The sequence below is a fragment of the Suricata suricatta genome, chromosome 14 (assembly GCF_006229205.1).
Source record: "Suricata suricatta isolate VVHF042 chromosome 14, meerkat_22Aug2017_6uvM2_HiC, whole genome shotgun sequence".
Classification (NCBI taxonomy): domain Eukaryota; kingdom Metazoa; phylum Chordata; class Mammalia; order Carnivora; family Herpestidae; genus Suricata; species Suricata suricatta.
In genome coordinates this window covers 83,047,873-83,067,287 of record NC_043713.1, presented here as the reverse complement: position 1 = coordinate 83,067,287, position 19,415 = coordinate 83,047,873, and the positions used below count along the sequence as shown (strand labels likewise).

The window sequence follows — 19,415 nt, the reverse complement described above, 5'->3', positions numbered from 1 at the left end:
AGGAAGTCGCCCCACCCTAAAGTCCACCCGTTCAGATTTCCAGGCTGCGCAATCTAGGGTGCAATTTGGCCCCGCCCCACTCCTGGCCTTACACGCCCCCTTCAAAGGAACAACCAATCACCTCCTCCAACCGCGTTGCTATAGAGACTCTTATCACCACCCATTTTTTTTCCCAGCCAGCTGTGCGGCGCGCCGGGCCCCTTCGCCTTTGTGCCATCCGGGTCTCTCGCGCGAGCGATTTAGTCTGTGGCGAAGCTTCGGTCGGCCGGTACGGTTGAGAGCGGCAAGTGGAGGCGCCGCCCTAGCGGCAAGAACTCTGGACTATGGCGGTAAGTGCCGACTCTGGGTTTAAAGAAGGGGATGTTTTTCTGCTACTCTCCAAAGAGTGGGTGAACGGCTCCTAGAGCTGTTGTCCCCGCGCGTGTGTGGACAAAATGGCGCCGCGGCCTTCTTCTGCGCCCGCCATCATGGCTGCCTGCTGTAGGGAGGGGGATATGAGGCGGTGTCGATGGGGGTGGGGAGCCGCAGGGAGTGTCTTTTTTTTTTTTTTTCCAGAACTTTCCTCATCTTTTTTCCAACCCTGTATTACTTCTGGCCCACAGAACGGCGTCCAGTTTAGGCTATTCATTGTTAGTGGTTTACAATGAGTTCCATTAGGGCTTCGGAATTTATGTTCGTGTTGGGGAAGGGCTACGGAAGAGAGAAAAAGGATGGGAGGGGGGTCTTCAAAAACTATTGGGTCGAAAAGGCGTTGTCTATAGGGGCTAGAACGGGACAAGAGTCGTAACGGATTTTTTTGGTTTTGTGGGGTTTTTTTGCTTATGCTCAGTAAGATTCTAGTCGCATAATTTCAGTTAGTGTTTCGCCTGTTAAAATCTTAGTTTCTGCTAAGTAAGGACCTAAGGAAGGTGTTGCTTAAAGGGAGTAAAAATTTTGACTTAATTACGGTAAGGCTTTGGAACTACGAATTCTGATCGGTTTCCGAAGAGGCTCGTGATGTAATCATTTTAAAGTCTTTGGAAAGCATGTAATAAAGCCGTATCACTGCCGTTTCTTTAAGAACCTTGCGTCAACCCATTTAATGGTAAATAAGAACTACGGCCTTTAAAAGGCCTGCTTTGAATATGAGATGCCCAATTCTGGTGGATTATTGTGATTACTTCATTTTTATTGAAACTTTTTTTTTTAATGCAAGCATTTTGTATTCCTTTCCACTGGCTAGAAAGTTCTATCTACTCCTTTTCAAAAATAAGTAGGACTATAAACATAACGAAAAAATTGTAGTTTGCTCTTCCTTTATAAAAATTGGGGTTTCTGAAATTAGGATGGTTTCTGCACTCCCCTCCCCCAATATCTAATTGAATTAAGAACCGGCTTTTGATAAGGTTTCAAACAATTGGAAGGCTTTTTTATATTTGTGCAACTAATCGATGTTATGTTTTCCTTTGTTTAGTGTTCTAGGCCTCTTAATATACTTTAAATAAAGAATAGCATTGTTTTACTTGGGCTAAAATTTTAAAAAGTCATTTCACACATTTGGGCCTGCAGTGCCTCTTTCAATAAAGAGACACAATCCTCTGGAGAAGTGGCCTAGTATTAGATTCACTGTACCTTCTTTGCACTGGAAAAAGATTTGTGTACTTGGTCTTGAGCGTTACTAGGGTTTAAAACGAGATTAAAATGTTAAGAAAATTGGTGGCCTTCTGAAGAAGCAAATGCTGGAGTAGAAGACAGCTTTTCAGTTAGCATTTAGGATTTCTTATGTACATCCCTGCTAATCTAAATAAAGTTGAGAACTCACAATTTATTCAGTTGATTTTTTTTTTTAATACTTTAAGCTATTAATGTAAAAAAGCTTCATGGGAATAAGTGTGGGTGAAGTGGCTACCTATCATTCATACCTGTTTAGTGATAGGGTTTTTGTTGTTCTGTAGTGTATTTTACAAGTGAAAATGGTTTTTCAGTTTAAATTATTAGCTTGTATTACAGGGTGTCTTCCCTTATGCCAAGGGCATTTAACTTCCCAATTGCCAGGCTTCGTTGATTTTAAGCATATAAATAAATTTGACTGCAAACTTGCACTCCCTGGGCTAGATGCTGATTTTTCCATGGAAAGGGTGTTTATAGTTCTAGTCATGATCTCTGAAAAGGCGAGTGAGATGTGCCAGTGGTCCAGGAATGCTGTGTTCTGCAGCATGCCCCCAAGAGAAGTGATAGCAGTGCTTACGTTTTTGCAGTTTTACCAAGTGTAAGCTTTCCCAGCGCTTAACATCAGGGCATCTCTGAAATAGCCCATAAGGGTAATGAGAAAGAAAGAAAATGGTTAATGTTGTGAAAATCAGAATCATCCTTATTTGGGTGATACAACATTATTAGTAGAGCGCAAAGAGCTAGAATACCATCTTAGGGGAGTTTTGCTGGATCTCCTCTGTAAGGTAAGAAAGTTGAACTCGATTCTAAGCCATGAAAGTTTCCACCACAAAAATTTGTGATTCCAGAAATCACCCATACTTAGAAAACTGAGGAGACCTTTGGATAATTCTAAGAAAATCTCAGGTAGGTAGTTGCTTCGTCTGTGCTTGATTTTTTTTTTTTTTTAAAGCCACTATCAGAGGCTTAACACTTTTATGTCTTTCATCCCAACTAAGCTAGTAAACCCTTTATTCTTTGAGTCTAGCATTGAGTTTGGCACATTTGTGACTCTTCAGTAAATAGTTTTTGAAATAGTGTGATTTCTTACCTTTCATTTAAATTACTCCCCTTTTAGTTTACTTGGTATTTATTTTCTGGACTAATTTTCCTAAAGGATGGAGAAATTCATTGTCATGTGATTATTCCTCCTGCTGAAAATGTATAGTGATTTCTTTTTTATCCAGTTCAGATTCTTCTGTAACATGGTAGTAACTATTTTAGACATTGTGGACAAATAGTTTCTTTCTCATTCCTTGCTTGCTTAATAATCCTTTTAAAAATGTAAAAGCCATTCTTAGGTCAAGGGCTTAGTAGTCCACTTTCTGAATACTAAAACTATTTCCCCTGCCTTTTGTGGAACAGTTGGGTTTTAGCTTCCTGAAGCATTTTTTCTGAGTTGTTTAAAGCAACATCTTTGTGTGATACTGTTGTTACAACTGAAAATTAGTAACGAATTCATTTGTTGATTTAGTGATTGCAGTGCTGAGTACTTTGCTATGAGCAGGGCAGGTGAAATTACCTTCTATAAATTGGAAAACAACTGATATTTAGATGAAAAATCTCATTGTAAATAAGTCAAGACTCTTAATTTTTAAAAAATTTGCATTGTGAAAATTTATTAAAGCTTTAAAGCAGAAACAACATAATGTTTCTATAGCCCAGAGCATATATGAGGAGAGGCAGACCATATTTTGCAGCAACACTGTGCCAAGGGGCAGTTTTCATTAAAGAGGGTTAATGAAATTAAGATTGGGTTCTCAGGTAAGTTAATTTTCTGTTTATTCTTTTATAATGTAGAAGCATTCTGTCTGCTGTTTTCTTAGATTTTACAGACTTGAGTGAGTCTTTTTAACTTTTACCGGCTTATTTTAAATATCTTTTTAATGTATGCCATTTTAAAATAAGCATTTTGGTAAATCGGGTAAATGACTTAACAAATCTGAAATGGTCTGTATTTTCTCTGAATGAATGTTCTTTGGAAATACTTGGAGCCCTATTCTTCCCCTTCCCCCATTGTTTTGAAAGTTATGAAAATAATGTATGTTTGTTTATTTTAGTTAAAGACCTCAGTCTAATTACATGTATCTCTCTTTGTTATTGGGTTAGTCATTTAAATTTGTTCAGGTTTATCAGGTACGAAAAATATTTATGTATTTATTTAGTCAATCTGATTTGCTCATTTTTTTTAACTTAAGGATCAAGGTCTTCCCTCTCTTTTAAGAAATTGGAAACATTTTTAATGTAATTAAAAATTTATAATAATTTTTCTTTAAACTTTTAGGCTAGTGATACAGAGCGAGACGGACTAGCCCCAGAAAAGACATCCCCAGATAGAGATAAGAAAAAAGAGCAGTCAGATGTATCTATTTCTCCTAGAGCCTCAAAACATCATTACTCAAGATCACGATCAAGGTCAAGAGAAAGAAAACGAAAGTCAGGTATGAATTGTTGGAAACTCTAACTACCATTATTAACATTTGTTATAATCCATATAGATGTGTATAAGACCTACGTTTGGTTTTTGATACAATTAGTATGTTTTCTTCCTAATTGAGAAATGAATATTGAAAGTACATTGGTAATTTTCTGGAGAATTTATTTATGAAAAACAAATATTTTCATGCAGAAATTTATAACTTCTCCAAAGGCAAAAATATATGTTTAAATTTGTGTCACAGTAATTAGTCAACCCTGAGATGTTTAAATTTCATCTTTCAACAGGGGCAAAAATGTTTTTGAAAGCTATAGTCTGGGCAGTGGTATATTCTGAAGTTAGCATGCTTTGTTGTACATTACAAGAACATGTTTAATTTTGTGTTTTGTTTAATGTTAGAATATTTTTTAAGCAAGAGGTTTGGCGTTTTGAGATGTTTCTTATTCTTTAACCTGAAAAAGAATAGACCGATGTGGTACAGGAAGCATGGTGTTTTGCTGTGATTTTTTTTTTTTTTAACTAGCATTCCTATTTAATGAAGGGGTTAAGTGAGAAGTAGAAGGGCAATGAGTTAAGAGTTTTAAGACCTGAACTCTAGTTATTTATCCTTTGTGCCCAAAGATAATCATCTACAAAATAGTTCAAATGTGTATTTTTATATATGTATTTGAAACTATACAGTATTGAAATCAGTTTGAATGAAAATTTTTCTAAATTATAGCACCTTTTGACCACTTAAGCCAAAGATAGTTCAGCCTGTTTCTTTTCTTGCATTCTCTTGGATTCTCGTTCTGTTTTTCTTGTTTACTTTTCTTAAGCCCTTTTATAAATTTTTTATGGACTAGAAAACAAGATGGGCTACACAGAATGTTTTGTAAATTAAGAGTCTGTTACAAACTGAAAGACAATATCTTCTTTTGGCTAAGGGGGAGAGGCTTTTTGCTTACTCGGTCTCAGTTATAATCTGGTTTGTACAGACGGCTTGATTTGTTTCAAATATATACAGTTTTTAAGTAGAAAAATTCCATCGTGCCATAAAAAATAGGCTTTGGAAGATGGTAAGTAGAATTTTAATTTAGTAAAATGGACTAGAGTCTGTTAAGTGCCTGACTCTTGATCTCAGGGTGGTGAGTTCAAGCCCTGCATTGGGCTCCACACAGGGCATGAAGCCTACTTTAAATGGAGTGGGGGGACTGGAAATTATCCTGTATCTGACTGTTAGGATTTGCTTTTGAGATAATTCTGTATCTTTGTTTATGGTGAACTTTTGTATGTATTTACAGACAATGAAGGAAGAAAACACAGGAGCCGGAGCAGAAGCAAAGAGGTAATTAACACTTTGTAGTGAATAGGCACTTTAAAATACTTGTAAAATATCTGATAGAAATGTTTGTGTGAATGTATGATATCATCAAGGTAAGTACGAAAACTTGAAATTTAAAAGGTTAATTGGGTTATAAAATAAGCATGATATGGATTCATCAATTTTCAAGAAGATAGTTGTTTATATGAAAAGTTCATTCAAAAATTATTAATTTTATTATGTTGTGAAAATATTCACAATAAAAATTTCATATGAAGATTATAATTGGTTTTTTTTAGGCCTGTCACACAGAGCTTCCATTAATCTGAGGTCCCGAGTCTCCTAATGCCTGACGACTGCTCAGGATTTTTAAAAAGCAATCATCTTTAAGTAACAATATCCTAGAGATCTGTGGGCTACTTTTTCTTTAGGAAGATAACAGAGTTCTCTTTTCATTAACAAACTAGTTCAATTTCCCTAATAGTAGTATTGAATTGTGAAATAAAAGGGTCTGTGAGGGACAGCTGGAAAGGTGGTGGTGACAGCCAAACTTGAGGGAAAAGAAAGACAGCAGCTGTATTGCAGAGGAGTTAACTTGCTCGCCCACCTGAGAAGACAATGAATGAGCCAACAAGGAAGAACAGAAGTAGGAGCCCAAAAGGGAGGAGAAGAGTCTTACCGGGGGCTGGGCAAGGGACTCCTTAAAAAAAAAAAAAAAAAGAATGTGGGCAGGGACTTCACCTCTTCCCCTAATGGAAGCTCTGTTAAATTTTTAATTTAGGAGAGTTTTTGTGAAAATGACTATTTTGTTTAGCTCACATGATAACATTTCTATAATAAATCATACTCAGCGTGCTAATGCGCGAAGAGACTGAACTGAAGACGCTGCAGACTCAGATAGCAAAATAATAAGCCTACTTCATGATAAGGTAACTATTAGTCATTCAAACTCCTATTTCCCTTAAGTATATCTTAAATCAGTTAAGGGTTTTAATGTTTTTTTTTTTAATTAATAGTAATGTTATGTTTGGAAAACTGGTTTAAAATAAACTCTAAAACTTTTGGAAGTTGAACCATTTAAAGCTTTTCCAGTTTGCCACTGTATGGCAAAATCAAGGAAATAACTTTTATAAATTCATATTATAGAGAACTGGCAATGAAAGTAAAGTTTAGGTATGTCTCCAGGTCTCTTGTTTTTCTGCAAAATATTAAATAACATACTATGATTCTTTTCAGATATATCATGCATGTCCCAAAATGTTTGGCCAAGTTTTTTGTTTTTAAGAAAAGTTAATCTTGAGTGGAAAGAAATATGCTATGACCTGTTTGGGAAACATGAGATAAGTGTCCTGTTGTGGTAGAAAAGCAGTGGCCTGGGCATCAGAAGAACATGGGGTTTGGGTTCAGCTGCTACCATGCAGCTTTGTGACTTTAGATCTTAGTTGAGTCATATTTAAAGTAAGGGGAGTTCAGACCATCTCAATTTACTTCCAGCTTTAAAATTAGGATTCTGTGATGTCTGAGATTTTAACTTTTACCTAAAAGATGGATTTGACAACTTAATGTGAGAAAATCTAATGTTTATCATTTCCTAATTTGGTATACGAGTGTAGGATGGAGACTTGATCATGCATTTAATTATAGCTCAGTCTCTGCATATTTTGTGAAAGCAAAAGCCTTGGTTTTTAATCTTTCAGAGTATGGGGAAATAGGTATTGTATAATGGTATAGGGATTAATTACATTATGCCTAGTTTGATTTCATAAAAATTAAAAACAGATATGGTTGCCATTTTCTACCCTAGGTACATGAAATATAATAGAACTCCAAGCCCATTGGGATATTTCAAGATGAAAAGTGATTGCTTCACAGTTTAGACATTGGCAGAAAAATCAAGAGCCGTCTTTTAGAGAGGATGTGGCAGTATAGCTATAAAAAGGACACTTCAACTCTGCGTAAAGTAATTTAAATTGCAGAAAATACTAATAATTAGTAAGATTAATCTTATTTAGTTACCTAATCGAAATGCGTTTTCTGGTGCATTTCTTTGTGTCCTGATCATCTTTGTTAATTGTTTCTAAACCTAAAATGATATGTACTCTGGTTTTAGAAGTTGATGTATATGTGTATATGTGGTTTGTTTCTCTAAAAGGTTTATTGGAAATTTTTGACAGTTTTGATGTATGTGTACTTCCCTTACTCTTTTAGATAAAAAAGAAACATCAGGGATTCCTCTTTTTTCTGATAATGATGGTTTTCCAATTACTGCAACATTGAAAATCATTGTTTTAATTGTGTTACTTTGGGGAGGAAACTGCATTTGGGGGATTTATAGAGACAAAGATTAGTAGTTTCATCTGCAACATTTGGGTGATGTGAAACTAGATCATTTTTTTTTATTTGCCACACACTCCTAAGGTTACTAATGTTGCATCACAACATTTTTGTCTACTGATACCCATACTAACTCTCTTTGTTGCACTATTTTCCTGAAAGAACCAACTTCTTCTTAAAACAGGCAAGAAGACATGAATCCAAAGATAAATCATCTAAGAAACACAAGTCTGAGGAACATAATGACAAAGAACATTCTTCTGATAAAGGAAGAGAACGACTGAATTCATCTGAAAATGGCGAGGACAGACACAAACGCAAAGAAAGAAAGTCATCGAGAGGCAGAAGTCACTCAAGATCCAGGTCCCGTGAAAGGTGAGTAGTGTGGGTATTTATGAATTACTCCTATCTGTAGAGCTGTGTTACGTAAAGCTTCCTCATTAACCCAGCAGTACCTGAACAGTCTTCATTAGAAAACACATATATTTGGTTGGGGAGCCTGGGTGGCTTGGTCAGTTAAGCAACTCTTGATTTCAGCTCAGGTTATGATCTCCTGGTTAGTGAGTTTTGAGCCCCACATCCAAGCTCTGGGCTGACAGCGAGGAGCCTGCTTTAGCGATTCTCACATGTACGCATGCTGTCCCTCAAAATAAATAAATATAAAGAAAATACATGTATTTGCTAACATGACCTATTCCAAAATGGTGTCTACGACGGGAGGGGGGGGCGGGGGGCGGGAGAAAGGATAGTTACGAATCACATATTCAATTACTAAGCTTGCCTTTTTTTTTTTTTTAACTTTGTGCTTTATATGTTTCTAGTAGTGAAAAAGTGATGTAGTTGAACTATGTTAAGCCAATAAAATGGTCCTTTTACATTGTTGGTGTAGAGCTCGCTGATATCTTTTGTGGTATAGGTAAAGATTTTAGAAACCTGATCATGGCTGAAATTTGTAGGGTTTTTGCTTAAAGAAGGAGTGTTTAATACATGTTTGGAGTTTCTTTGGGAATAGATACATGGTATCAGACTGGGTCAAAAATTTTCAGTAGTAACATTGTTATCTTTAAGTTGCACAAATACTCCAGTGAGGCAATAGTAGACTAAACTATCAAACAGAATCAAGTTGGGGTTGGATGCATTGCATTTTTGACATGTTACAGCTTTACTGTGTTCCCTCTGAGGCATCATCAAACAAGAATAAAGGCCCATTTGTTGTTACAACTTCTTCCATTAAAAGCCTCAATTATCCTTTCTGTATACAGTACAAAGTAGTTTATTGCCTGGCTTGATAGCACACTTTGCAGATAATTCGTAATGTCTGTATTTTTGAGAAGACACAGCTCTTAAGTGACTACAAATTTGTGGGCTTTATTTTCAGGCGTCATCGTAGTAGAAGCAGAGAGCGGAAGAAGTCCCGGTCCAGGAGTAGGGAGAGGAAGAAGTCAAGATCCAGAAGCAGAGAGAGGAAGAAATCAAGATCCAGAAGCCGGGAAAGAAAACGTCGGATCCGATCTCGATCCCGTTCAAGATCAAGACACAGGCACAGGAGTAGAAGCAGGAGTAGGACAAGGAGTAGAAGTCGGTAAGTAGTCATCATGAATAAAATCTGATAGGTCCCTCACAGGGTCTAGTTATCTTCTCTCACCATGAGAACGTCAAAATTGTGGGTCAGAAATTTATTTATTTATTTTTGTTGTTGAGGTGGGGGAGGGGTATAGAGAGGGGGGACGCAGAATGCGAAACAGGCCCCAGGCTCTGAGCTATCAGCACAGAGCCTGATGCGGGGCTCATGATCTCATGGTTCATGGGTTCAAGCCCCATGTTGGGCTTTGCACCATCAGCACGGGAGATTCTCTTATCTCTCTTTTTCTAGAAATTTAAAAAAAATTTTTGGGGCACTGGGTGGCTCAGTCAGTTGGACATCCGACCACGGCTCAGGTCATGATCTCATGGTTCATGGATTCAAGCTCCACATCAGGCTCCGTACTGACAGCTAGCTCAGAGCCTCAAGCCTGTCTTCAGATTCTGTGTCTCTCTCTCTGACGCTCCCCTGCTCATGCTGTCTCTCTCTAAAACAAAAAGTTTAAAAAAAAATTTTTTTTTTTATTTTTTTTTAAATCACATTCTGAGAAAGAACCTGAATATTTGCATATCATTCTTAGGTATATTCAGATTATCTATGAAGTGTAGTTAGGAATAATCTCATTAAAATCACAGTAGCTTATATTTATTGCATGCCTACCACGTTCTGTGTGTTATGACAAAGATCTTTCTATGTATTAGCTCATCTGATTCTCAAAACAACTGTTTTGTGAATTAAGACCAGTGGGCTTACCTTAAGTAACTTATCCAAGAAGCCTCAAATCATACAGTTATTAAATGTACTCTCAGGACCAAGCTCTAAGTGTGTCTGAATACAAAGTCCATACATGTGTTTAACCCACCATAATCTATATGCTATCTCAGACCTTCAAGATGAGCTTAATTCAAACCTGTCTTGATTGAGTGTAGGCTTTAATTTGTTGAGACAATGCAATAACGAGAAAGGGCACCTGGGTGGCTCACTCCAATGACCATCTGACTCTTGATATAGGCTGAAGTCATTCATGATCCCAGAATGCTGGGATTGAGCCCTGCAATCTTCTTCATGCTGAACGTGGAACGGGCTTGGGATTCTCTCCTGTCCCTCTCTGCCTCTGCCCCTCCCTCACTCTGTAAAATATAAAAGCTTTTTTTAAAAAGCGTAAAAGAAAAAATTTAAATATTCAGAGAATGTATTCTATACTTACGTTTATATAAAGCAATTAACTATATGCAGAAGTGCTGATATTAAAAGTAATGGAAAAGCTTTTTTTGTTAACCTACTGCTCGTTTTAGTATATAAACTCTGAAATAAAAGTAGACAATGTTTATTACAGTAACTTGGCATGTCACTTTTAATCACTATGTCAGTTTTGGGGTTTTTTTAATGTATATTTTTGAGAGAGAAAGAGATTAAGGGAGAGGCAGAGAGAGGGAGACACAGAACTCGAAGCAGGATCCAGGCTCTGAGCTGTCAGCAAAGAGCCACATGTGGGGCTCAAATTCCCAAGCTGTGAGATCATCTGAGCTGAAGTTGGATACTTAACTGACTGAGCCACCCAGGCGCCCCAGTATATCAGTTTTTAATCAGTAGTTTTAGTTTGAAATAACTACCATTAATTTTCATTCTCCACCTGGGTAATACAGGCCATTATTTATGGCATTTCTACCTTTTTTTTAAACGGCAATTCTAGTTTTGACCACTGATACTCTATTCTGATAAATGCTTGTTTTGGGGTTTTTTAGCTTTCAATTTCCTAATTCTTTCGTTCTACTGAATTCATGTTTTGGATTTTTTTTAACATTTACGGATTAATTCATTGTAGATTAAAATACTAGGAACATTTAAACTATAGATCTTGCTACTAGGGATTTACCATATATATTCAGTTAGGTAAGTATACAGTAATTATAAAAGGCTATCTTTGCAACACTGGGTGAAATAGCAAAAGACTGGAAACATTCTAAATGTCTATCTGTATGTAACTGGATGGTTAAATGAACTTGTAGAAAACTAGCAGCATGTTCAGAACCTAGATACCTTGTGGAAGCTGTAGGGCAGAGGTGGAGAGGAAGCGGTTTGAAATATATTATCTGTTTGGATTTTTTGTTAAACCGTGTACATATAATTGGTTTTGATTTAAGTGAGGTAATTATTATTACTTGGTCATATTGCAACGTGTGAAATATGATTTTTCACAGAGATAGAAAGAAGAGAATTGAAAAACCAAGAAGATTTAGCAGAAGTTTAAGCCGAACTCCTAGTCCACCTCCCTTCAGAGGCAGAAACACAGCGATGGATGCACAAGAAGCTTTAGCTAGGAGGTGTGTATATTTTCTATTAGATGTGCTTTTCCTTTTCAACTGGAAGTAGATACTCAATTGGGCAAAGTAAATACTTTCAGAGTTATAAGTCAGGTAATTATATCTAGCCATGACATTGTACCAGCTCTGTGATGTAGAACTAATAATAATAAGTAAGTAGTTAATTCCCATTTTGAACATTTGCCAATTTGTATAACTGTAAAGATTACAATGTCTGCAACAGTTTTTTTTCCTTCATGATTAACCGTTTTGTTTTTCTCAGATTTATGCTTTAAATATTTTTGGTTTGCAATAGAAACTTCTTTAGAAATCTTAGGTCTGATTCAAGAACTCTTAAATTTTGCCTCTGAAATTGCCTAACATTGGAAGGTGATTTATTTGATGTTGTAAATTTTAGTGCTGATAGCATGTGGAGATCTTTTTTTTTTTAATTTTGAAATATTTCGAAGATGTTCGGGTAATTGTGGGATAACACACAGTAGGGCTGTCTGAACAAAATGTGCAAAATCATTGAAAGAACTGCCTTCTATAGAGAGGCAAGAAGAAAAGTAAAATCCAAGTTCTTGTTTGCAGGTTTTCCCATATTCTGAAAACTATACTCTTGATTTTGGGGGTTTTCCTTATGAAATTGAGTTTGTATTTTTTTTTTCATTACATAAATACAGTTATCACAATGTCACCTGATGGGCTGCTGCCCTGTGAACCCAGCCTGGCAGAAACTCCAGCTGAGCAGCAGCAGCAGCAAAGGTGTGAGCTCGCCCCTTCTTCATCCCATTCACCTTCGTGAATGGTGTTAATTCCAACCTGCAATGGCCATTTTAAATATGCAACCAGTAGTAGTCAATGATATTTTCTTTTTGAATCTAAAATCAACGGAATTAAGTAATTTACAGTAGTATTTGAGCCAATTTATAAAGAATACTTAAGTCTGACTAGTATCTTAAGCCCTATATTCTTACAAATTGGGTGTGTTTTAATTTTGGGCTTTTATTACTGTTGAAGCTGTTTGTAGCATCTAAAATTATTTTGACTTAAATAATGTGCCTAGTGCTTTTCAGATAAATGAAGTAACTTTTCAGAATACCAGGTTGGTCCTTGTCTACTTGAAATTTGAAGAGAGATCTTTGGTTAATAATAAACTATAATATGTAGACCATTGTTCCTTTTTAAAGAATAAGGAAATTTTTAAACTCATTTGAAAATATTTTTCATATATTTCAATCAACTTTTTTTTTTAATGTTTGTTTATTTTGAGAGAGAGACAGCATGAGCAGGGGAGGGACAGAGAGAGGGAGATACAGAATCTGAAACAGGCTCCAGGCTCTGAGCTGTCAGATAGACTGTTGTATTCATTTTATGTAAACTTCCAACAATTGCTAAAATAAATGCCCACTTGCTATCACTGTATTTTATTATTTGTAGTATCCCAAAACAAAACTTTTTCCCTAATTTTTGTCCTTTTATACCAAATTGGAGGAGGAAAAGGGTGTATTTTAACTTATGATTAGGAAATCAGTAATCCTTTGAAGAAAAGAGGTTTCTCTTTCAGGAACTCATGAAGATGAAATTACTTACAACTTGCTATATAAGAAGTAGATACTGACTTGACAGCATACTTAGTATATATATGTATTAGTGAATTTAATGTGAACCAGAACCTGCTTTTCTTTCATTTGGGGATGAATTTGTTTCATGTTTCTAGTTCAAGACTGAATAATTTTTATTTTTTCAAAATAGTCTCCATGAGAACTGTATAAAAACTATTCCACGTTTTGGCTATTCCATGAATTTAAAAACATTTAAAATCAGTATTGAAATAGTTTGGATAACTGATATTTTAAGAATGAATGCCTTTTTTCCCATATTTAGATACCAGTGTGTTAAATTTAATTAAAAATTCCATGTTAAGTGTCTCGTGTCTATACATGTGGAGAAATACAAAGGTAAATATTGGCCTTATATTGAGCATTACTTTAAATTCATCACAATTGTCTTTGACAGGTTGGAAAGGGCAAAGAAATTACAAGAACAGCGAGAAAAAGAAATGGTGGAAAAACAAAAACAGCAAGAAATGGCTGCAGGTAATTTATTTTCTTTATTATGGAAATATGGCATTTCCTTGTAGAAATTTGAAAAGTTCAGAAAAATAATGGGAAGAAAATCACTCATGATCTTTGCTAACAAGCAGTGCATGGTAACCTTTTTTGTTATTGTTAGGGTTATTGAAGTGTGGACAACTTGTTTTTTAATGTTAACTTTCATACCTCAAATTCTTCATGCACATATATATCTTAACTGGTTAATACATATAATTTTGAAAGTGAATAGTCACTGTTCTTGTTCATAGAAAGTTTAGCTGTCGCTGCACATGTCTTTTAGCTGAGACTTTTGAGAAAATGCAGTTTAATAAAGATGACTAAGGGCGCCTGGGTGACTCGGTCGGTTAAGCATCCAGCTTCAGCCCAGGCTATGATCTCGTGGTTCATGGGTTCGAGCCCTGCATTTGGCGCTGTGCTGACAGCTAGCTCAGAGCGTGGAGCCTGTCTTCGGATTCTGTGTCTCCCTTTCTCTCTGACCCTCCCCTTATCATGCTGTCCGTCTCTGTCTGTCTCTAAAATAAACAAAACATTTAAAAAAATGACTGAATTGGGTTAAGAAATCAAGACTTCAGACATAATACAAACATTGCCTGTGAACGATTTAAGATAATCAGACAGTGCTTGTTGAATTGTATGGAATGTAATATGGAAGGCGTTTCTTGTTTTTTGTTGACATTTCTAGTTGATTGGTGCTTCATCAAATTACCTAAAATTGTAGAAATTGCTATTTTACTTTTAACTGGATTGCCATGATATTAGTAATTGAAAGAACTTTTTAAGCTTCTATCCTGGACTAACAGAAAAATAACGTAGTCAGAACAGTCTTTCTGTTTACAGAAATTGACGCAGTTCCTGACTCAACCACTTAAAATGGAAACACCAGGCATGACATTTAACCTTTATATGACTTGCGCTTAGTATTTGTTTTATGTGTGTCTTACGTGTTTAATATTTTTTATTTTATTTATTTAAAAATTTTTTTTGTTTATTTTTGAGACCGAGAGACAGTGTGAACAAGGGAGGGGTGGGAGAGGGGAGACACAGAATCTGAAGACAGGCTCCAGGCTCTGAGCTGTTAGCACAGAACCCGATGCAGGGCTCGAACCCACAAACTGCGAGATTATGACCTGAACCATAGTCGGTCGCTTAACCTACTGAGCCACCCAGCGCCCCCTGTTTAATATTTTAAGTATCCATTTAAGAGTTTCAAATGAATGTCTTAAATCTGTGGTATTAAAAACTATAAAAATAAAAGTTTTTAGGGGTGCCTGGGTGGCTTAATCAGTTCATCATCCGACTTCAGCTAAGGTCATCTCTTGGTTCATGATTTTGAGCCCCATATCAGGCTCTGCTGACACCTCAGAGCCTGGAGCCTGCTTTAAGATTCTGTGTCTCCCTCACTCTCTGCCCCTCCCCCACTTGCATCTGCCTCTCTAGCTCAAAAATATTATTTTTAAATGTAAAAGTGGGGCACCTGGGTGGCTCAGTCGGTTAAGCATCTGACTTTGGCTCAGGTCATGATCTCACAGTTTGTGGGTTCAAGCCCCGCATCGGGCTCTGTGCTGACAGCTTAGAGACTGGAGCCTGCTTCAGATTCTGTACCTCCTCTCTCTGACCCTCCCCTGCTTGCATGGTCTCTGTCTCTCAAAAAAAAATTTTTTATGTATATAAATAAATAATTTTTAAAAGTAAGTTTTTATTGTTCTGAGTTTAGCTACAAGCACCATAGTTCGCTTTCATTGAAATTATAGACCTTTTTACTGTTAGTATAATCCTTACTATTTTTTGATCCATAAAGCGTGTATAAAGGATCATCTCCTGAAAATCCTGTTGTAAATATGTCTAATAAATTGTTACTAAATTGTTACTACTTTATAAATTAACATGCATTTTCTTGTTTTGGTGAAAATATCGTGCCTTTTTGTAGATTAGTTCTTAGGTATAAATGCACTGCTGTAAATCAGGAGGTTTGCTTTGGTTAGTCTTAAATCTGTACTTGCCTCCTCTTCAGCAGCTGCTGCCACTGGAGGCTCCGTTCTCAATGTTGCTGCCTTGTTGGCATCAGGAACACAAGTTACCCCTCAGATAGCTATGGCAGCTCAGATGGCTGCCCTGCAGGCCAAAGCTTTGGCAGAGACGGGAATAGCTGTACCCAGCTATTACAATCCAGCAGCTGTGAATCCAATGAAATTTGCTGAGCAAGAGAAAAAAAGGAAAATGCTTTGGCAGGGCAAGAAAGAAGGGGTAAGTTCTTTAATTCCTCTTTTTTGTCATTTATACCTAATTAGCAGTTGTTTAGAAAAATAAATTTGGATTGGAAAGGATTGGTTTGTGCTTATTATTTTGCATGCCTGATTGGAATAGTTTAATTTACCATAGTTATTTAATTTTGGGGAAAGCATAATCTAAGTCAAGTTTTGGGGGGGAGGAAGTAGTTCCATACCTTTATAAATGGGCAAAGAGGCTCCTTAGCTTAGGTTTCTTTTATGGAGGCTATAATAATATGAAGTATTTCTGTTTCTTTGTTTCATTACTTTGTGACAGAAATCTTAGAATTATGATAAACTGCATTAGTAGAATGCCATAAGTGCTGCTGTTTCTTCTAGACCCTGTTACAGAGAAATTTAATAAAAGATAATCTAAATTTTATGTATTCTAAAAGTTTAGTGTTTCCTAACAGGACAAATCCCAGTCTGCTGAAATATGGGAAAAATTGAATTTTGGAAACAAGGACCAAAATGTCAAATTCAGGAAATTAATGGGTATTAAGGTGAGTTACACAGTTGGAATTAAAGTTCATATTAACATTTTCAGGTTAACATTGGTCATCAACCTAAAAGTTATTTCAGTAGCGTGTCAATTTTGGATTCTTTCTGATACTTTTTTGTTCTTCAGATTAATTTCACAGAATTGTTATCAGTAGGTAGTCGACAATACAAATTATTCAATTTAAATTTATATGTTTGCTGATTTTAATTTCTACCTTAGATGAACCTTTTTCAAGACTGTAAGCTTTTCTTAGTAAATAAAAATGAAATTACGAATTGGAATTAAAGAATTTGCTTTAAAAAAAAAATGCTCCTTTACAACAGCTAAGTGTACTTGGAGTAGAATCTTAATTTTTAAAGTTTCCAGGGAGCGTTTTTAAATTAAGATGTAGATTGTTTTTGTTTCAAGTTTTTTAGATTTTTTTTCTCGAGTTAAGTGTAAATGTACAGATCCAGTATTAGATTTCATATAATGACCTGAAAAAGTTTACAGACAGATATTATTAATTAAGGGAGTGTGGTTTTTCCTTGAAGGGGTACTTGGCTTAAAGTAAGCTACACTGAGCTGGCTATTTTGGAGTGATGCCAGAGGACCTTTGCATCTGCTGCTAGCTTTCCCTGCCCTTTTCTTTTCTCAGCTCCCTGCATCATTCTTGGTCTCTGCTCACATGTCAATTTTTTTATAGACCTGTCTCACCTGCCTTTTTAAAATAGCAAGCACACCAGCCCCATTTTCTGTTTTTTTTCTAAACTTTACACATTGTATGGTGTGTTTTATATATTTTTCTTCAAACCCACTAAAATGAACTTGATTTTTCTTATCTCCTGGTCATTCCCAATAGAAAGAATATTGCCTTGCACTTTAAATGGACCAATGGGAGCTAATTAATTGAGGTCAAATCCATATCCTAAAAAACATGATTTATCATAAGTACTATCAAGTAAGGAAAACCCTTTTTTCTCATCTCTGTTAATTTTAACAATATATTTTGTATCTGCTATTTAGAGTGAAGATGAAGCTGGTTGTAGCTCAGTTGATGAAGAAAGTTACAAGACTTTGAAGCAACAGGAAGAAGTATTTAGAAATCTAGATGCTCAGTATGAAATGGCAAGATCACAGACCCACACACAAAGAGGAATGGGATTGGGTTTCACATCATCAATGCGAGGAATGGATACAGTTTGAAAAAGATCAGACTTAATGTTTGGGACTTTATATAGACTTCTGGTTCTGATGTCAGGTCCTTGTTCACCAAACAGCTAGCATTCTAGCTTGCATGGGTGTTGCATTGACTTTAATTTATTGAAAAATACGATTTTTTTGTAAATATCAGATCAGTGATACTGGTGTTAGTGTTGTAATCAGGTTAAACACACTTCCATTAAACTTGACAGGACTATAGAAGGACGATATTTTTAGTTCATGAATTCTACTTTTCAAATATATAAAGCTGCAGGTGGGATAAAATCTCATACATGGATATTTCGTGTCCGCTGTCTTGTGTACTTTTGTACTTAACCTTGTACAGTTATTTTCATCTCTTGAAACATGAAAGAAATGTTATGTAGATGTTCTTTAGAAGATCTGGCCATTTGGTACATAATCCAGCACAAATAAGCTGGGTGGTGATGACAATAAAAATGGTTTTCTCAGAACTGGTGTTAAGTTACCTGGAATTCTTATTTGAATTTGTTTCATGGTTTTTGTAGCATTTTGCAATTGCTATTAGAGAACGCTAGGTAGAAATTCCTTTTTTTTAAACAGTTAACTATGCTCTTGGCAATACCCATGGTGAGCAAAAATGTCAGGAAGTTGAGAGGAATAACAAACATTAAAGTAATACTGTTTTCCTACTACTCTAAGGAACAGAATTGGTGTACAATATTTGTTCAATATTCCATGTTATTCAGGAAATAGATTAATACATTAAAGGGATGTAAGCACTTTTATTTTAATAAAGTGCCTTATAACAAGTTCTTGGTATGCCCTTTGCTCATTATCCCTTTTAAGTCTTCACTAGTACTAAAATATTAAACTACTTTGTCACTAAATTCAGTAGGGCATAAATAGAAGAGAACTTGTAATTCATTTGCTTTTATTACTACAAAGGCATAATCTTCTCCTTTCACTGCAAGGGTCCTTTGGAAAACAGCTCCACAGGGTAGTACCACAGTACAAGGGGAGTGTACTTAATGGAAGTGAGTTCATAACTCTGGTCAGCTTGCTTGTTGGGTGTGTTTTTGTGATAGAAGTGTTGTAAGATTTTTTAATACATCTTGGTAAAGGTTTAGCTTTTCCAAAGCACAATGATTTTATGAAGAAATGGCTCTTCATGCTGGAGTGTCAAGTTTCTGGGAGAATGGCACCATTTTTTTATTTTTTCATTCTGGAGTCTCCACAAATTCAGATTTTTCAAATTAGCTATATCTTCTCAATGTCATAAGAAATTTTCATGGCCTTAAAAGCACACATTAACTGTGTACTGTCTTTTTCTATATTATTTTAGAAGCTGGCCATACATTGAGTAATAACCATCCTGCCCTCATGTAAAGCAAGTAATTTAAAAAGCTGTTCTAACAGAATTTAGACAAATGAGACTCGTCCATCTCAATAGGTAATCTGTAATTGAGATGCGGTTTTACATATTTTTTAACAATCTGTATATTTTAACACTTCACAGTTTTGACTAGCAACAAAGTTATCAATGGCCAGTTCCGTGTAGCCAGAGACAACCATATTGGACAGTGTAGATCTAGAGGGAGGCATGTAGATCATTTTTTAAGTCGCATAATTAAGCTTGAGTAAGCAATTCCTGGAGTCCTGGAAGGGGATGGGAACCATTTAAATGCTTGGCCCAATTGTGAATGACTTTATAGGG

The 19,415-nt window shown here is 35.9% G+C and overlaps 1 protein-coding gene across 6 annotated transcripts; it reads left to right on the top strand.

The window, feature by feature from the left end:
- Window positions 1-188: 188 nt before the first annotated feature.
- Window positions 189-18,510, top strand: RSRC2 (arginine and serine rich coiled-coil 2). Of its 6 annotated transcripts, none has more exons than XM_029922247.1 (10): window positions 189-329; window positions 4,069-4,130; window positions 5,410-5,453; window positions 7,926-8,138; window positions 9,142-9,345; window positions 11,547-11,669; window positions 13,671-13,750; window positions 15,780-16,012; window positions 16,449-16,538; window positions 17,543-18,510. In XM_029922247.1, exons 3-10 carry the CDS (start codon window positions 5,413-5,415, stop codon window positions 17,720-17,722), a joined length of 1,164 nt encoding a protein of 387 aa, XP_029778107.1. In that variant the 5' UTR covers window positions 189-329; window positions 4,069-4,130; window positions 5,410-5,412; the 3' UTR covers window positions 17,723-18,510. The 6 variants fall into 6 exon arrangements, with proteins under 6 accessions (XP_029778107.1, XP_029778103.1, XP_029778102.1 ...); XM_029922243.1 differs by having other exon boundaries at window positions 3,974-4,130; window positions 7,948-8,138; window positions 15,783-16,012; XM_029922242.1 differs by having other exon boundaries at window positions 3,974-4,130; window positions 7,948-8,138.
- Window positions 18,511-19,415: the final 905 nt, after the last annotated feature.

What these genes read in the sequence shown, in the direction of transcription:
- RSRC2 (XM_029922242.1), top strand. An exon ending in GCCGGAGCAGAAGCAAAGAG is followed by an intron (nt 5,454 to 7,947) that starts GTAATTAACACT and finishes TTCTTAAAACAG; the next exon opens with GCAAGAAGACATGAATCCAA. An exon ending in GGAAATTAATGGGTATTAAG is followed by an intron (nt 16,539 to 17,542) that starts GTGAGTTACACA and finishes TCTGCTATTTAG; the next exon opens with AGTGAAGATGAAGCTGGTTG.